Source organism: Prunus dulcis, chromosome 3 (assembly GCF_902201215.1).
Source record: "Prunus dulcis chromosome 3, ALMONDv2, whole genome shotgun sequence".
Classification (NCBI taxonomy): domain Eukaryota; kingdom Viridiplantae; phylum Streptophyta; class Magnoliopsida; order Rosales; family Rosaceae; genus Prunus; species Prunus dulcis.
In genome coordinates this window covers 20,919,831-20,937,440 of record NC_047652.1, presented here as the reverse complement: position 1 = coordinate 20,937,440, position 17,610 = coordinate 20,919,831, and the positions used below count along the sequence as shown (strand labels likewise).

The 17,610-nt window shown below is 36.8% G+C and overlaps 4 protein-coding genes across 5 annotated transcripts; 3 read left to right on the top strand and 1 right to left on the bottom strand.

Moving 5' to 3' along the window:
- Positions 1-12: 12 nt before the first annotated feature.
- On the top strand, positions 13-2,714 carry LOC117623101 (uncharacterized protein YwbO-like). The gene is made up of 8 exons (XM_034353956.1): positions 13-210; positions 402-554; positions 736-858; positions 1,024-1,067; positions 1,211-1,336; positions 1,844-1,928; positions 2,139-2,195; positions 2,293-2,714. The coding sequence occupies exons 2-8, from the start codon at positions 420-422 to the stop codon at positions 2,371-2,373; spliced, it is 651 nt and encodes a 216-aa protein (XP_034209847.1). The 5' UTR covers positions 13-210; positions 402-419; the 3' UTR covers positions 2,374-2,714.
- Positions 2,715-3,027: 313 nt separating this feature from the next.
- LOC117622430 lies at positions 3,028-5,196 on the top strand. 2 transcript variants are annotated; one of them, XM_034353099.1, is made up of 7 exons: positions 3,028-3,093; positions 3,313-3,572; positions 3,776-3,819; positions 3,980-4,105; positions 4,286-4,370; positions 4,615-4,668; positions 4,771-5,196. In XM_034353099.1, exons 2-7 carry the CDS (start codon positions 3,321-3,323, stop codon positions 4,846-4,848), a joined length of 639 nt encoding a protein of 212 aa, XP_034208990.1. In that variant the 5' UTR covers positions 3,028-3,093; positions 3,313-3,320; the 3' UTR covers positions 4,849-5,196. The 2 variants fall into 2 exon arrangements, with proteins under 2 accessions (XP_034208990.1, XP_034208988.1); XM_034353097.1 differs by lacking the exons at positions 3,028-3,093; positions 4,615-4,668; positions 4,771-5,196 and having other exon boundaries at positions 3,171-3,572; positions 4,286-4,596.
- Positions 5,197-5,341: 145 nt separating this feature from the next.
- Positions 5,342-9,287, bottom strand: LOC117622429 (E3 ubiquitin-protein ligase At3g02290-like). The gene is made up of 5 exons (XM_034353096.1): positions 8,879-9,287; positions 7,599-7,962; positions 6,520-6,946; positions 5,982-6,091; positions 5,342-5,658 (listed from the first exon to the last, which is right to left on the bottom strand). The coding sequence occupies exons 2-5, from the start codon at positions 7,716-7,718 to the stop codon at positions 5,632-5,634; spliced, it is 684 nt and encodes a 227-aa protein (XP_034208987.1). The 5' UTR covers positions 7,719-7,962; positions 8,879-9,287; the 3' UTR covers positions 5,342-5,631.
- Positions 9,288-10,701: 1,414 nt separating this feature from the next.
- On the top strand, positions 10,702-17,403 carry LOC117622035 (AUGMIN subunit 5). The gene is made up of 10 exons (XM_034352542.1): positions 10,702-11,519; positions 11,825-12,367; positions 12,694-12,829; positions 13,167-13,325; positions 13,542-13,751; positions 14,208-14,393; positions 15,031-15,190; positions 15,939-16,134; positions 16,557-16,689; positions 16,794-17,403. The coding sequence occupies exons 1-10, from the start codon at positions 10,996-10,998 to the stop codon at positions 16,920-16,922; spliced, it is 2,376 nt and encodes a 791-aa protein (XP_034208433.1). The 5' UTR covers positions 10,702-10,995; the 3' UTR covers positions 16,923-17,403.
- The last annotated feature ends 207 nt before the right edge of the window (positions 17,404-17,610 follow it).

Here is a 17,610-nt window from a genome sequence, read left to right as displayed (position 1 = left end):
TAGCTTTATGGACTTTTTTCGCCGACTTTGAGAGGTACGTGGTAGGTGGTGAAGCCTGAACAGAAGAGAGAGAGAAAATAAAAAAAAACAGAAAAGGTGGTGGAAGAAATTGAAAACGTTCACAAAGTATCCGTAAAGCCACAACGGGTAGAATTGTCTTCTTCTCTTGTCCAACTCTCCAAGTCGCAGCTTTGATAAACTGACAGACGGGTAAGCAATCAAAGCCTTGTACTTTAGATTCATTTCATTTGTTTCATCAATCTTTGTATGTGTGTTTGTGGGTTTATATTAAAACCATCAATCTTTGTAAGATGATATGAATTGTGAATTGGGTGACCCCTGATATCTGAATTTCCGGGAATTGTATCGAGCACCAATTTCATGTGTTAATTTTGTGGCAGAAAACACTGCATAAAACTATGGCTGGTGGGTCAGCTGCGATAAAGCTTATCCAAATTGATATCGTTTCAGATACTGTATGCCCTTGGTGCTTTGTGGGCAAGAAAAATCTTGACAAAGCTTTAGAGGCATCTCGTGATCGATACGACTTTGAGGTTATCTTCTTTCTTGTTCTTGTTGTCATTGTTGATCTTTGTTGTTGTGTTCTTCCATCTTAAACTATTGTTGTCACTGTACATAAATCAGTTTTTGTTCCATCAATCCTAAACTACTGTCACACTGTACATAAATTGTTGTTCCATCCAAAACTATTGTTAGTGTATAAATTTTTTGCAGGTTAGATGGCATCCATTTCAACTTAATCCTAATGCCCCTAAAGAAGGTGTTGATAAGAAAAGGTATTATGAGGAAAAATTTGGGTCTGGCATGTCTGGACGGATGGAGTCTCGGATGTCAGAGGTATTCGTGTAATTCTATGGATCTGTCTATATATAAAAAGTACAACATTAACATATATGCTTACCTCTGTCATTGTATGGTGTGCTAAATGAATGGCCTTGATTTGGTTGCAAGATGTTGTCGGGTCTGTCTAGTTATTCATTCTGTGCCCTTTGAAAATTGCAGATTTTCAGAGGCCATGACCTGGAATATAACCTGTCCGGACTCACGTAAGTCGAAAGGATATTACTTTTTCTTTTTCATTGTTATTCTGACAGTGTACACTGTAAACAACAGATTGATAATGGAGGGAAGGCCTGGAAAAGGAACTAAATGATAGTTTATGTATTAACATTGTGTCAAACATGTACAGGGGGAATACTCTAGATAGCCACAGGCTTATATATTTTGCTGGGCTTCAGGGTCATGAGAAGCAACATGAGCTTGTTGGTGAGCTATTTCTTGGATACTTCACACAGGAAAAATACATTGGGGACAGGTAATCAAGCACAGTTTTAGGTCACTTTTTGATGACCTTTGTATCTGTTTACCTTAAGGTTGTATATAGTGATTTCTTCTTTTGTATAGTTTGCGGCATGTGTTAAATGTAAACATTCTATTTCTTTTCAAATATCACATGGTATATGAGAGAGTGTGCTTCTGTCTTTTCCTGTAAAACTCACCAGTCAAATGAAAAATGAAAGATTGTCAGCCCACAGTTTGCTGTATCATTTCTCTTCTGAAGTTCTGAAGCATCAAGCATGTTGTATTTGTCGATCGTGTTTGTTGAGAATTGGATGCTATATATGTTCCTGATCAGAGTAAACCAATATATGACACTTCCTTACCCCTAAGATGATAAGGTAAAGAAGGGACGTCAAAACATATATTTCCTGAAAATGGTTACGGGTAGTTTTAACTTTTATGGAAGAACAGCCTTGAATTAAATGTTTTTACATTCTAAAATCTGAATTAAGAGGCACAAATATTTGCAATTTGGATACAGGGAATTTCTTTTGGAAAGTGCTAGAAAGATTGGAGTAGAAGGGCCGGCAGAGTTTCTTGAAGACCCCAACAATGGACTCAATGAGGTCTGTTCACTGATTCCTTTGTGTCACTATTTTTGGCTGAGTATTTGAAGATTGGAGTTGAACTGTTGAGCTTACTGATTCAAATCATAAGATTCTGTTTTCTTGCGACCAAATTGAGCGTTGTGTACATTTTACTGTGCTCCTTTTCCTAAAATTAGAATTTCTTCAATATCTTTGATAGAACTGACCTTGTTCGTTATGTAAATGAAGGTCAATGAAGAGCTCAAGAAGTACACGAAAGACATAAATGGAGTCCCACATTTTCTGGTGGGTGATGAAAACTCACATTATGAAAATTGAACTTTCGTTTGTTTAGCCCAATTAATAGATCCATTACTTATGAATCATTTGGCTGTTTTGGCAGATTAATAATGGAAAGCAGGAACTAAGTGGCGGTCAACCGCCTGAGGTGTTCTTGAGAGCTTTTGAAGCAGCCACAAAGTGATGCAGCCTCACATCTAAAAACATTCACTCTCCATCTCCAATAAGAATGCAACCTTGAAAACATACATTGAATCCATATAACTAGTAGTTTTCTTTGTTTTGGGTAATGTAACTAATGTTGAGTGTGAATCTTCTCATGATGTGAGAGTTGTGATATTGTATAGGGTCCAAAAGGTGTGAGCAAGTTAAACAAATAGTTGGGATTTTTATGGCTGTTGCCTGGCAATGCCAATAGTTCTGCGGAGTGTAATGTGCATCAATGGGTTTGCTTATATAACTCGTGCAACTCATGCGAATGATAATTTAGATTTATATATCGTAGACAACGTTATTAAAAACAAATTCTTGAAATTCATTTTACAATACTATCTCCTTGTTTTCTTTTTTCCTTTCAACTAATTGTTGAAATTATGGTCTCTGATCCCAATAATAGTTGAGATCCAACAATATTGGCCCCAAAAATAAAGAAAGACATCGAGCAACATTCATGGTCAGGGTTGGTTACATGGGTCGAAACCTAAAACAACAAAAAAACCCATTCATGGTTAAGGTAGCATTGAGCCAAGGCTTTGTGGACTTTTTCTGTTTTGACTTTGAGCTACGTGGTAGGCGGTAAAGCCTTCAAGTGGAAAAGGAAAAAAATATATATGTTGAAGTCCACAAGGTATCCGTAACCCTCTCTCCTCCAAGTGGTGGGCAGCTTTCACACATTTATGGACGTGTAAGTAATGACTTGTGAGCAAACTTTCATGAAACAAAAACATACAACTTCAAATCCATCTTTACATGCACATTTGGGTTGACATTAAAACAGTTAATATATATATTTGATGAATTTGGTGGCTCTGATATATATGTCATGGTTGCCATATTGGCAGCAATTGTTTGAGTGCCAGTTTCACCATCTAGTTTTGAGTGTTAAATATTGTTTGGGATACAGTTGCAGAGATGGCTGGAACCAAGAAAAAGTTTGTGGAAATTGATATAATTGCAGACACTGTGTGTCCATGGTGCTTTGTGGGCAAAAGAAACCTTGACAAAGCTCTGGAGGAAGGTAATGATCGATACGAGTTTGAGCTCAGATGGCATCCATTTCAAATTGATCCTGAAATCCCTAAAGAAGGCACTTACAAGAAAGAGTTTTATGATACAAAGATGGGCGCTGATGTGGCTGAAGTGTTTGAGACCCGTATGGCAGATGTATGTAATATATACATAAAGTACTTCCCTATCCCCGTTTCATCGCCCCCCTCTTTCTATCTCTCACCTCATCTGATAGGCGACATGAAGAGAGAAATAGAGAGATGGGGGCAATGAACCGGGGATAGGGAAGTTTTTCTCCTTGATTTGGTTGCTAGTTTTAAGTGGTATTCATTCTTATGTTTCCTTTTCACAATTTGCAGATCTTTTCAAACCATGACATGACCTATAAGATCGATGGACTCACGTAAGTGCAGACATTGATTTTTCTTTCTTTCATTTTTCAGGCTGATTGTGTGTTTGTTTGTGTGTAAACAAACAATTTCACATAGAGTGAAAGCATGGAAACAAGGATTTTTTCGGTGGTGGTTTAATGTGTTAACAAATATTGTGTAAAACGTGTGCAGGGGAAATACTATTGAGAGTCACAGGCTTATATATTTTGCTGGGCTGCAGGATCGTGATAAGCAGCATGATCTTGTGGATGAGATCTGTCTTGGATATTTCACAGATGGGAGATTCATTGGGGACAGGTAAGATTGCATATGGTTATTCTCTTGTTTAGTTTGTAACATGGGGAGGATTGATTAATCTATTCTTAATTTTCAAGCAATGGCTATGGATGCAAAGATATGTTCTGGGTTAAGTACTTCTACATCCTTAATCTAATTTAAAACTTAAAAGAGGCACAAACATTTGCAATTTGGGTGCAGGGATTATCTTCTGAAATGTGCTGAAAAGATTGAAATAGAAGGGGCAGCAGAGTTTCTTGATGACCCCAACAATGGGCTCACTGAGGTCTGTTCTTCACCAATTCCTTCATGTTCCAATTATTTTCCAAGCCAAGCTAACATGTTGAAGGACAGCAAAAACCAGATAGAGGATTGTGGAATTTTTGTTATGATCCTTTGGTTCCAAAACAGGCCAAATTAAAACTAGAATCCTGCAACAGTCATTCCTTTCTCAGAAATAAACCAAACCCCAAACTTTCTTCTATATATTTTTGAATGGAACTGACCTCGCCCATTATGATACAATGAAGGTCAGGGAAGAGCTTAAGAAGTACTCAGAAGTAAAAGGAATCCCATATTTTGTGGTGGGTGATGAAAATTCACTTCTTTTTTTCTTTTCAAAATTTGGGTTTTGTTTGATTAGCCAAATAGATCCATCACTACTAATCATTTGGTTCTTTTGGCAGATCAATGGAAAGGAAGAATTTGCTGGTGCCCAACCAACTGAGGTCTTCCTAGCTGCTTTTGAAGCAGCTACAAAATGATACAACTTCACATCAGCATTCACTCTCTAGCTCCAATAAGAATGCAAACCTTGGAAATATGTTTTAAATGCTGACTAATTTCCTTTTGTTAAACAATTTTGTATGTTGTGTTATTAGAGTGTAATCGGAATCATTGATTAGGTGAAATCATATTTGAATATGCGATCTTGATTCACAGTCTAGTGACATATTAGATATCCGGCAAGAGAACATTCATCTCGATACAACTATCCTAATGTGTATCCCTTTTTATCCTGCTTTTACATATATTGTATGGGCAAATATACAGACATATCTCAATCCTTGTGTTGTTGAGACAAATAATTTGGACAATGTTGTTCAGTCTTTCCTTTCTAATACGAGATTTATAACGTTGTAAAAGTTGGGCTTATAGCAAATCTTTGTTGAATGGAAAGATGAAGACTGGTGTTTAAGAGAGACCATGAAGGGAGAGAATGTACAAAGAAGAGATGAGAGGTGTGAGAGTTTGATGGGTTCTGAGGGAAGTGAAAAATTAACTATAAATCACTTTTCTACATCACAAAAGGCAATTACTGTTCAGAGAACATAGCAAGGCAAGAACTACCACATAAATTTCTTTTCATAGAAAAATTATATGGAATAAAATGAACTTACAACAACGGTCATCAGAAATGAAGTTTATATGTACTATGATCAATGACACTTTTTGACATGTGGTATTCACAATGGCATCACTTCTTTAGTATGCTATCCCTTCAGCTGTTGTTGGCTTCATCAACGACACAAACCTTTCAATCGTGATTAAGTCGTTTCATCGAATACCATCACCTACAAAAGCCAAACAAATAAAATCCAGAGTCAAAATCCACATTGCAGTAGAAAAGAGTCTTGCTTTAAATTAAACTAATCTTCATTTGAATGTAGATCAGAAAAATTATCAATCCATTAGTTGTAAAATACCAAACATGTATAGGACTATAGTAAAGACAAAGGAAGAACTATTCTAATAATAATAATAACAAAATAACACTAATCTAAAATTTCAAAAATATTGGGACATAAAACTAAAAGCTGAGCCTACCTAAAGATTATCATCACTATAAACGAAATATTAACTAAGAAAACATAAAAAGTAAGAGAATTATTGTTACCTTGCCACAAACAGGGCAGCTTTCACTTCTCTCCATCCACTCATATATACAACCAAGGTGAAAATGATGAGAGCATTTTGTCATTATTTTGGGGTTTTCTGGAGTATATTCTGCACACAAGGGCAACGAAAAAAACATGAGAATTCATATTTCTGACGTTATAAACCATCAGGGTACATTTTCAGAATCATAAACCAATCAAAGTTGCCACAAATGTTACAAATTGACGTAAGTGTTCAAGTCTTATTTCCTAACAAAGCTAGCATTTGGCGTGAATGCTGCATCTCACTACCCGACCCTTCCCTCCTAGCTTCAGGTCCAGTTTACTGAAGGGGCATAATATTTTTGGGGGAGCAAAGCAAAGATAACATGAACAGGACAGTTGATTCAATTCAGCAAACAAACATTTGCAATTAACAGAATGAAAACAGGACTGGGTCATCATTCACGGTGAGTACTGTGAAGTGGAAATGACCATCAGACGCACAAGGTGAGGAAGAAGAAGAAACACCAATAAAAAAAACCCAAATAAAAATACCTTCAAGACATGTTGGACAGACATCCTCGTCTTCTGATGATATATAAAAGTTCCCAACTACGGTTGTAGCTTTTGCTGATGAGAACTTCATTGAGGACTTGGAACGATGTTCTTTTACTCCATCTTCACAAGCAGACCCATTCCATTTTTCTCCTGTACTCAAACATTCAGAATCTGCATCAGTATCACTTCTTAGAGGTTCGGCCTCCTCATGAGAATGACTTGAGCCTTTCTCGCGCCTAGAAATCAACCCATCCCGTTGCAAGCGTATGTATCTGGGGTCAGCATCATAAGGCAAGGGCCTTGGAGGAGAACGATACATGTCAGATATAGAGTTGTCTAGTGATGCTGAGGACGTCATCGATGCAGCCCCCTGAATGGATGAAGGGATTGAATGCACTTCTCCTCTTCTGAATAATGATGTATACTACAAAATAAGAGAAGATAAAGGGTTATTCTTCCATCGTAAAGTTTAAGTTTTCACGATTAATATTAAAATTGTATTTTATGGAATTAACTCAATCTCTTGCTGAACTGTTTTACAGGCCAAATCCCTTACTCAAAGCAACTGCATAAACCTTTGCTTCCCAGAAGAATATAATCAAATCACTAACCTTTAAAGGAAGACTCATAAGTGCCCACATACAAACCCCAATCATGCAAACACTTTTTAAAGTTCCAACAGTCAAGCTTAATAATGAAAACTCTTCACTTAAAAAACAAAAAAAAAAACAAGAAATTCTTCTCTCTCATTGTCTCACAATCTATATAAGATGCTCTCAGTGAAGACTTACAAGACAATAGCAGATCAGTGAGGGCACAAAAGCAGCACTGTCTCCAGCAAAATTACCAATAATAATGCTCTTTGGCATACAGTTCCATAAGATATTGGTAATGAGGTTGAAAAGAAAATTCAATTTCATACATAAAAGCAATCAGCTTGACAGTGTGACAAGAGAAGCAGAACATCAAGATCATCTACCAAACAGGAAACATAGAATTATGTCCCACATCATAACAACTAATAGTAATGCATAAAAAAATTAACTAGTTCAGTAGCAAGGATGATGAAGGCATACCACATTTAGAAAGTTCTCAATAAAGCAACTAAGACAGATACAGTTCCTATATGCAGAACTGTTTGGATTCACATAGTCTTCAAAATCCTCAGCATTCAAACAACAACAAACGGAACCCATTACGTCAGCTTAAAAATAAACCTCCACAACAGTTCCCCACTCTCATCAGCCGAAACCAATCAAGCTCCACTTGTGCATTAAGCAAAAGATCTCCAGGAGCAATTATTGTACTTTGACAAGTACGAGAGAGGACACAAAGCTCGCAGAAGTCCCACTGCCTCCGCGGACCAGTACCCTCCCTCTTTTATCTAACAATGTTGGACGCCTTTGTGGCTCTGATATAACTTAGGGTTATATTCTTCACCTGTGAAATAGAAGACAGTCATGTGTAAGTTTCAAACAACAATATTGACAAGGGAAAAGGCTAATACTTAAGAGAGTTGTCCTCTAAACAGATCTACTAGAACTAAAGCAGAAAACACATGCACACATGCAATGCGTGTCAACTACTTTAATGGTACAGAGAGATCATAGTTTTGAAGCGATTCAATTTATCATTGTCATACTCCCTGGGAAATATGTAGGCACCTCACTAGTTGCAGCTGTAATACCATGACTCCTATGGAGTTGAATATGTCTTCAAAATATTCAGGGAAACATGAAAAATTTGAGAAAGTAGTTGTGATTATGAAGTCTCACAAACAGAGATGTTTTAAGATTCAATTTCCCCTCATCTGTTATAAAAGCTAGTAAATTTAAATTTCCCCTTATTCTCGCCCTTCCTCCCGAATGGTGGTGAGGAAGAAAGGCATATCAACCAGCATAAAATCCATAGAAATTACAGGTGGTTATCGTAATATGCTACTTTGTTGACAAGCTGCCTAGAGATTGAAGGTCAAGTCAGTCCATTCAAAATTTCCAGAAAATAAAATAACAGAATTGGGAAAGGAAAACATGCAATTATCCCAATTTTAAAGATCAAAAGTAATAGATCAATCTAGAAAAACACATAAATCAATGTAATAAAACAGACCCTTTTGAAAATATCAAATTTTGGATCATCAGAAGGTTCACAAAACAAAACCCCGTTGCAAATATCAAATTTTGCTAAAACCAGAATGTTCAAAGAATAAAAACCATCATCAGCAAAAACAAATAAATAAAATCTAAACCCTTTGCAGATATCAATTCAATTCTGATGCAATCAGAAGATTCAAAATACTGCAAAAGACGAATAATTCAAACAATCACATAAGAAAGAGAAAGAAAAGAAAAAGTACCTGAGATAGGTGGGACAAAACTGGAAGGAGAGAGAGATGGAGATTGATCTTGGTGGGTGGACAAAGACAGGGACGCCGAGGAATCGGAAACTGAGTAGAATTTTGGATTGGATGTTTGAATAAATATATGCTTCGAAAATCGGATACTAAATATGGGGGATTTCGAATTTGCAAATTGATTTGAGCTCTTGGATTTTGCGGTGATAAAAGCTATGAATGCGCGGAATTTTAAAGTCACACCTTGATCTTTCTCCTGACAGTGGGTGGAAGAATCTATCCTATTTTAATTCCATAAACAATCGAATTTAACTTTAATGATGATGTCGCAACCTCGACCAAAAAAAAAAAGAAGAAAGATGATGTCGCAACCCAATCCCCAACAAAATATAAAATATAAATTCTATACTGATGTTGGTTTTTTATTGGACAAACCTTAAATAAGGATGTTAATAATTCTATATTTTTAAAAAGAAATTCTTAATGATACTATTATCATATATAAACTTTTTTAGTACAAACTATAGTTTAAACTACGAGAAAGGGTTCTTAGTACAATTATCATATATCTTTTTCTTTTCTTTTTTTGTCTTGAGAGCGATGCACAAGGGATGGTTCTTTCTGTTCTCTATCGTGATGTGGATCTCTCCTCCCTTGGTTGCTTGATCGAAGACTGTAAACTGCTTTTGCATGATAATGCACTTGTCTGTGTTGTGCATGTTTTTCGAGAGGCGAATAGTGTGGCTGACCGTTTAGCTGGATGGAGTCTCCTCTTTTTTGGCTCCTTGATACTCTTATTCAGGATTCTATTTGATCTTGTGGTTTTGCTATATCTTTGGTATGTGTGGTACTCTTTCTTATACCAGGGTTTTGTCCTTTGAGGTTTTTCCTGAGAAGGTTTTAATGAGGCCACCTTAGGCATGCATGTGTCGTGTAATCCATTATTCTACTTGAATGCAATTTGATCGCTTTCTTTTAAAAAAATCTACGAGGAAGGGGATTTCTCACATACATACACAATTATGATGCCGTGATGATTCAAACCTGAGATATCAAATCATCCTTTTTATTAGTTGTGTTAAATATTGTGTTTAGTTTTATTCATTCAATATTTCTTGTATAAAAATAAATATAAAAACTTCCCATAATAATCATGTGTGTGAGTTTCTCCATCTCTTTCTTAATTTTGACAAAAATAAATATAAAAACTCATTGAAAACCAAAGAAAACGACAATGGTATGAAAAATGCTACAGTGCCAATTATGGCAATTTCCCTTTTTAGTAGGGTTGGGGCAATAGTTCTTGATGACCATAGTGGAAACTATTGTGATGGTCTATAAAAGATCAGATTTGCTTCTCATGTCGGCCTTGTATGGCATTCTTCCTACAATTAGTATACTGCCGACAGACAGCTTAAAAGGAAGAAAAAATATATAATTTTTTCGTGCAAAAGATATTAAATGAAGCATAAATTTAAAATTAATTTTAATCGCTTGAGCTACAAGTTATTACGAAATCTTTAATTTATGTTTCATACAACAAACCCACTGCAAAATTGGTCATATTGCTTCAAAGTTCATAATTATACAAATGATAGTTTCAACCAGAAATATTCACAGGAAATAGAAATGGACAAACACAAAACTACCCCTGACAAGCACCAAACACCAAACACCAAACATTTATTTTTTAATATTTTTGGTTAGTGTCCCAGCTTAATTAATCTATTACCAAAAACTTCACACATCACCGCATGTCGTTTTGAAGCCTTAAACCGGTTAATAAATTGTAGTGCCACCGTACGCTTTGTCGTAAATTTGTTGCCTCTTAATAAGGTCAAATTACCGTTGTATTACTTTGCATTGCATTTCTGAATTTGAATATATTTCTTCGCCGGCGACCTCTCAGATCTAGTTGTTCCTCTCCAATTTTCGCAATTCGAAACCCTAAATTCTCACACTCGGAGCAGACCTCAGTGTCAGTGTTAGGCTTTTGAAGTAGTTTGAGCTCCAATCTCAGTCCGTTAGTGCAGAAATTAGGGTTTTTATTATTCACCGCAGGATGGTGATTTAGTTCCCAAAACTCTTCTTTTTCTGAAGAGACCTAAAAGCCTAAAAGAATGCAGGGCTCGTCGCAGAGCTCTGTGGCTCAGCCGGAAGCCATATTGCAATGGCTTCAGAAGGAAATGGGGTACCGGCCCTTGGGTCCGTACAGTGCTGCTAGCAAATCTCAATTGCCCTCAATCGACTCGCTGAGGAAGATTTGCCGGGGGAATATGATACCCATTTGGAATTTCTTGATTACCCGCGTGAAGTCGGAGAATACGGTGAAGAATATCCGGAGGAATATAACGGTTCATGGCGGCGGCAGCGGTGGCGGCGATAGTGGTGCATTGGTAAAATCGGGGAAGGAGGAGGGCGTAAGGAGTAAAGGAGGTAGGAGAAAGGAGAAGCTTGGGGAGGGTTCGAGTGCGGCAGAGACTAGGGAGGCTGCGCTGCAAGAGAGGGACTTGGCGTCAAAGGAAGTGGAGAAGTTGAGGAACATTGTGAAGAGACAAAGGAAGGATTTGAAGGCCAGAATGTTGGAGGTTTCAAGGGCAGAGGCCGAACGGAAGAGGATGCTTGATGAACGCTCTAAAAAAAGGTTTGGGCTTTTGTGGATCATTGGCATAATCCTGAGTATATAATTTCATTCAGTTGAAAACTTGTTTTGTTTTCTTTCTGAAAGAAAGTGTGCAAAATTCTTATATGTGATCAGCATCGTTATCAGAAAGACATGAACTATATGACTGGTTTAGAGTGTAGGCGCTATGTTATTCCTCTTTGCAAGGTTTGTTTGAGAATAGTTTCATAAGCTAAAAATGATGTGAAGCATGTTCTGATGAGACTAACACTTGTTCCGAGTCATTCAAGGTGGACTCTATTGATATATGCTTGATCATAATGCAGGCATAAGCAGGTAATGTTGGATGCCTACTATCAACAGTGTGATGAAGCGGAAAAGATATTTGCAGAGTATCATAAACGTCTTCGCTATTATGTTAATCAAGCAAGGGATGCTCAAAGGTCAGGTGTTGATTCATCTCTTGAATTGGTTAACAGCTTTAGTTCAAGCAGTGAAAAGGAAGCTGTTTATTCAACTCTTAAGGGCAGTAAAGCAGCAGATGATGTACTTCTTATTGAAACCACTCGGGAAAGAAACATCCGGAAGGCCTGTGAATCTCTTGCAGCACATATGATTGAAAAGATTCGCAATTCTTTTCCTGCATATGAAGGAAGTGGTGTTCATTTGAATCCTCAATTAGAAACAGCCAAGTTAGGCTTTGATTTTGATGGGGAATTACCTGATGAGGTTAGAGCTGCGATTGTGAATGGGTTAAAGAGTCCTCCTCAATTGCTTCAGGCAATTACTTCATACACATCACGGTTGAAATCTCTGATTTCCAGAGAAATAGAGAAAATTGATGTTAGAGCTGATGCAGAAACTTTAAGGTAAACACTTTCTTGTCACTTCTGTTGGGGACATAAAGCTTATTTCATTTTGTCCTTCACATTTCTTATGTTTTGTCAATGTTTCCCTAAGCTTCTACAGACAAGGCTATTCAACTACGATATTCCTTCTTGGTTTTTTAATTTAATATTTCCTGAGTCAATACTTGTGGATAATATGGTCTCCCCTCCCTCTCTTATCAGGAATACTTGCAGTGCTTGATTAAATAATAATTGCATGCTGTATTTTCAAATTTGATCATTCCTGTATTTGAATTCTCATATCTTCTCCATATCCTTGATTCACGTTTCTTCAATTCCTTAATCAGGTACAAGTATGAGAACAACCGAGTTATTGATGTTTCTTCTCCTGATGTGAGTTCACCATTACACTATCAACTTTATGGTAATGGAAAGATAGGAGTTGATGCACCTTCTAGAGGAACTCAACTTCTTGAACGACAGGTTATGTTCTTTTCTAGATAGTAGCCTTTACATTGATTTTTAATTATGATCTAGTCACTTATGCCATTCATCTTAATATTCTCATTTTTTCACTACATGGATATACATTACTCTTGCTTTTTCTTTAATGTGTTTTCCCCTATAAAGAATAGTCCGCCGAAACCCTAATTCCATTAAGACCGTTCTTTTTTTATACTGAAGCATAGATTTTTTGGCCAATAAACGAAATCATAGTTGGGTTCTATTTTCACCCTACATTTTCTGCTTTTGTTTTGTCTTACGAATCATGCATTGTTTCAGGAGTTTAAAATTGTTATTTTGCATATGTTGTTCACAGAAAGCACATGTACAGCAATTTTTGGCTACTGAAGATGCACTGAACAAAGCTGCAGAAGCTAGGGATCTGTGTCAAAAACTTATAAAACGCTTGCATGGAAATAGTGACGCAGTTTCTTCAGGCACATCACAAAATGTGGGCAGTCTTAGGCAACTTGAGGTAAATCTTTCTTGAATATTAAATGGCTAAATTAGCAATACTTTAGGTGCAAATAGTGCCAATGATGAGAGGTGTGATTAGTTTCAGTATTTTGATCCTTGTTGATTTGAATGTCATAAAAAGTCATTTGGGTACTCTATGGTAGCTTATTTCTGGTCTGTAGTTAATTATCATTTGGTGTGTTGTTTTTACCATTTTTCCCTATTATTTGTGTAGCTGGAGGTTTGGACCAAGGAAAGAGAAGTTGCTGGCTTGAGGGCTAGCTTGAATACGCTGATGTCTGAAATACAACGCTTGAATAAATTATGTGCAGAAAGGAAAGAAGCTGAAGATTCATTGAAAAAGAAGTGGAAAAAGATTGAAGAATTTGATTCCCGCAGATCGGAACTTGAAATCATATACAGTGCTCTACTAAAAGTAAACATGGTAAGCTATCTCAGCTTCATTAATGCCTGTAAAACTGCAAGTCACTTCATATAATGGTACTGTATCGGCCATTTCTGGTCATTCCATGAAATTGTCGGCTCATTCTGTTTTGAGTTCCATATGAAAGTTCATATTTATCATATAAAATATCAAAGAAATTTTTTTATGTCACCCCAACGAGTTGATGGACTTTTTTTTTATTTAATAAAATTTCAGTATCCACTTTTGTGCCATATTTATCATGATGCCCAAAGACCCTATTTATGCCTATAGGTCTGGGCTTTTAGCTCACCATGAGGCACTTCAATTTCCTTGGAACTGATACACAAATGATATCACCAGTGGCATAGTTTTCAGTTGGTATTCATATATACTTCAATAAAGGCAGCTAGGATACTACTTCTCCATCACCTTTTGTCATAGATACTTTCTAATATTATATTGTCAACTTGGCAGGATGCTGCTGCGTTCTGGAATCAGCAGCCATTAGCCGCACGGGAGTATGCATCAACCACTATTATTCCAGCATGCACAATAGTTATGGATCTTTCAAATAGTGCAAAAGATCTTATTGAAAGAGAAGTTTCTGCTTTTGATCAAAGTCCTGATAATAGCCTCTACATGCTTCCAGCAACTCCACAGGTTTGTCTACTACAATTTGTGGCTTTATCGTTATTAAATATTCTTGGTTATTGATTGTTCTACTGATCAATATGTTTGGTTCTTAAAAAAAAAAGTAAAAGTTAATAAATCTGTTTCTTTCCATTATCAAGTTTTCATTAGTTAATTTGACTATGATATTCAACATATATGACTGCTGTAATATGTTTAAGGTCTCGGTTATTCAGAAGTTTTTTTGAATGTTCTTTGGCTTGAAAATACATTATATCTTTTCTTGTTCGCCTTCTGGATCTGTTTTCTGGAAACTGTGTATGGTGGGAAAAGGCGTTGGAACATAATGGGGGGAGAGAGAGAGAGAGAGAGATCTTGAAGTTTGAATGTCAAGCTTGGGTTTGCCCCAAAAGAAGTAAAAAGAAACCTACACTATATTTCGAATTGTATACTCATAAAGGAAAACAAATTAAGAGGTGCTTTATGTTGAGAAGAACTGGACTAGTCTGGTGGTAAAGTAGGATTAGACCACCAGGGAAATACTGCTTTCACTGGGGAGCTACCTAAGTACCCTTGATTTAATTATCCTCAGTGCACTCCCACCCTTGATTTTGTTATCCCATTTGCACTCTTCTGTGTATATAACTGTTAATGAATTTTTTATCAGGCACTACTGGAGTCCATGGGTGCAAGTGGGTCTACTGGACCTGAAGCTGTTGCTGCTGCAGAAAAGAATGCTGCTATATTAACTGCAAAAGCAGGTGCTAGGGATCCATCAGCAATACCGTCCATATGTCGAATATCTGCTGCCCTTCAGTATCCTGCTGGTGAGTCTTCGGTCATCTGGTACAACATTAGAAGCATGTGTAAGATTAGATGCCACTGCCTCCATTTGAGGCTTGGTTTTGGGAGAACTACATCCTCTCCATCTGGCCAGTTTCTGCTAGAAAGCTTCTCTCTATTGGCACCAGAAGATCTCTTTTGCCTTCATTTTTTAGTTGTGTATGTAATGGTTTGTCAATTACACTTACAAGAAAAACAAAAAACGTCAGTATAGCAATCGATTGGAGAAGTCCACCGAAGGGTTAGATTTTCTGCTGGGGTGGAGATGCTGTGTTACATGATGGCCTGGAAGATTTTTGTTCTGTTTAATTTTAATCCCAAGTAGGACACTGAAAATTGATCTCTCTTCCCTGTGGTGGGTGAAATAGCGTCTCATGATAAGAAATCATCTTTTGTAGCCACTCTTTCCTGGTATGAAGGAGTTTGGGTTTGAGAATGAAAATAGAACTCTAATTAAATTGGCGTCTAATGAATCATGAAATCGTGCTCTCTCATTATCTATACATGTCACTTGTAACTCTATAATGTAAAGCTATCGGTTTGTCTTTCTACATTTGCTTCATAATTTTAAGTTTGTCTAGCTTGAGTTTAACAAATGCTACCATATGCCTTTTTTTCATATGGTATTTTTAATTATCTCATTGTTTACTTTTGGATTATGTGGATGCCATTTTGTGCCTGCTTAATGGGTGTTTTCAATTCTTTTTTTTATATCTTATTTAACACAAACAGGTTTGGAGGGTTCAGATACTGCTTTAGCATCAATCCTAGAGTCCCTGGAGTTCTGCTTGAAACTTCGTGGTTCTGAGGCTAGTGTGTTGGAGGACTTAGCAAAGGCAATCAATTTGGTCCATACACGGCAGGATCTTGTTGAAAGTGGTCATGTGTTGTTGAACCATGCGTATAGAGCTCAACAAGAATATGAAAGGTATAACCTCTCTTGGCCTTGTTTTAACAGGAATCTAGATTATGTAATCCTCCAAACTCCAAAGTTTTAGTAAGTAGACCTCAGTCAAACAATATGAACTGGAATTCCATTTTGAGCAAGAGATGAGGAAAATTCCAATATCTGTGTCCGATGGGTAACTGACAAAGTTTCTTTGACTACAGAACCATGCCTTTCTATTGGAGCGATTTTTTCTTTTTTCTTTTGAGATTCATATGTTTTGTTGGGGTAGATGTTATGATTTTTTTTTATTTCATCCAAATTCTAAATACATTTACATTTTTTTTCTTTCTTCTAATCTCCTGCCAATACTCAAGCCTCTCATAGCTCTGCTACTTTCTTTTTTTTAAATGTTAATGTTCGTAATGAATGTGCTTTTCTTAATTTTTATTTACTCCTTGCAGGACAAGTAGTTATTGTTTAAATTTGGCTGCGGAGCAAGAGAAAACTGTCATGGAGAAATGGTTGCCCGAACTTAAGGTTGCAATTTTGAGTGCTCAGAAGTGCTTGGAGGATTGCAACTATGTTAGGGGATTGGTGAGTGACCACCATCATCTTTCTACTTTAGCTGTATAAATTCTTAATAGTTTTGTTTTGCCTTTGCACTCTTTAATTGTCTGAACTGCAATATGTTTCTGCAGCTTGATGAATGGTGGGAGCAACCAGCAGCAACTGTTGTTGACTGGGTCCTAGTTGATGGATTAAATGTTGCTGCTTGGCATAATCATGTGAAGCAGCTCCTTGCATTTTATGATCAAGAGCACTTGTGAATATTATTCGAGTACTCGGCAAGCAAGATTTTCTTGGGATCTCCCTGGTTTTCCCATGTCATTTGCCACTTCAATGACCATATAAATAACCAACATAACCGGCAGGCAATATGTGTATGGGGTACAGTTAGCAAATGGAAGCATATATTGAGGATATCACTTCTATATTACGGTTTGAGGAGAAGAGAAGAGAGGAGGGTAGCCAGTCTGGAAGGATCTGGTCCTGATTTTAGTTGCTTTTAAGTTTGTTATACCGGAAGACCAGATTTTTTGAACTTTTCCAATTAACTTTTTGTACAGAATAGCAAGGATGTGTTGTATCATAAACTTTGTAGCTTGGTTTTTTTGGTGGGTATTCCCTCGAGGATTGATTGATCCCCGAAAATGGAAGAGTGATTTGAACTGTAGAGATTTCATTTGTAGTCCGAATGTGACTTGGTCTTGTTGAATGAAAGGGCAGCTTGATGACGAGCATCGTTGATGGTTCTTTCTGTTCTTTTTTTTTTTTTTTTCTTCATACAGATGCATATGCAGATGGTGCTTGTGATTATTTTGCATTATTTCTTCGAATTTGCAACTGATCTCTCAATATATTTTGCGCTGTATCACATTGTTTTGTTCTGCAAATGGTGCCACTCCAGTCCAATATACAAACTTGCAGTTGGGTTTAATCTATTGTTTGGTACTA

Excerpts from the sequence above, each read along its gene's own strand:
- LOC117622429 (XM_034353096.1), bottom strand. The coding sequence starts at position 7,718 with ATGGGTTCCGTTTGTTGTTGTTTGAATGCTGAGGATTTTGAAGACTAT. Across the intron at positions 6,947-7,598 it reads TTGAGAACTTTCTAAATGTG|TATACATCATTATTCAGAAG; the intron begins GTATGCCTTCAT and ends CTTATTTTGTAG. Across the intron at positions 5,659-5,981 it reads GCTGCCCTGTTTGTGGCAAG|GTGATGGTATTCGATGAAAC; the intron begins GTAACAATAATT and ends TGGCTTTTGTAG.
- LOC117622035 (XM_034352542.1), top strand. The coding sequence starts at position 10,996 with ATGCAGGGCTCGTCGCAGAGCTCTGTGGCTCAGCCGGAAGCCATATTG. Across the intron at positions 12,830-13,166 it reads CTCAACTTCTTGAACGACAG|AAAGCACATGTACAGCAATT; the intron begins GTTATGTTCTTT and ends TGTTGTTCACAG. Across the intron at positions 14,394-15,030 it reads TGCTTCCAGCAACTCCACAG|GCACTACTGGAGTCCATGGG; the intron begins GTTTGTCTACTA and ends ATTTTTTATCAG.
- LOC117622430 (XM_034353097.1), top strand. The coding sequence starts at position 3,321 with ATGGCTGGAACCAAGAAAAAGTTTGTGGAAATTGATATAATTGCAGAC. Across the intron at positions 3,820-3,979 it reads TATAAGATCGATGGACTCAC|GGGAAATACTATTGAGAGTC; the intron begins GTAAGTGCAGAC and ends AAACGTGTGCAG. Across the intron at positions 4,106-4,285 it reads GGGAGATTCATTGGGGACAG|GGATTATCTTCTGAAATGTG; the intron begins GTAAGATTGCAT and ends ATTTGGGTGCAG.
- LOC117623101 (XM_034353956.1), top strand. The coding sequence starts at position 420 with ATGGCTGGTGGGTCAGCTGCGATAAAGCTTATCCAAATTGATATCGTT. Across the intron at positions 859-1,023 it reads TGGAGTCTCGGATGTCAGAG|ATTTTCAGAGGCCATGACCT; the intron begins GTATTCGTGTAA and ends TGAAAATTGCAG. Across the intron at positions 1,929-2,138 it reads CCAACAATGGACTCAATGAG|GTCAATGAAGAGCTCAAGAA; the intron begins GTCTGTTCACTG and ends ATGTAAATGAAG.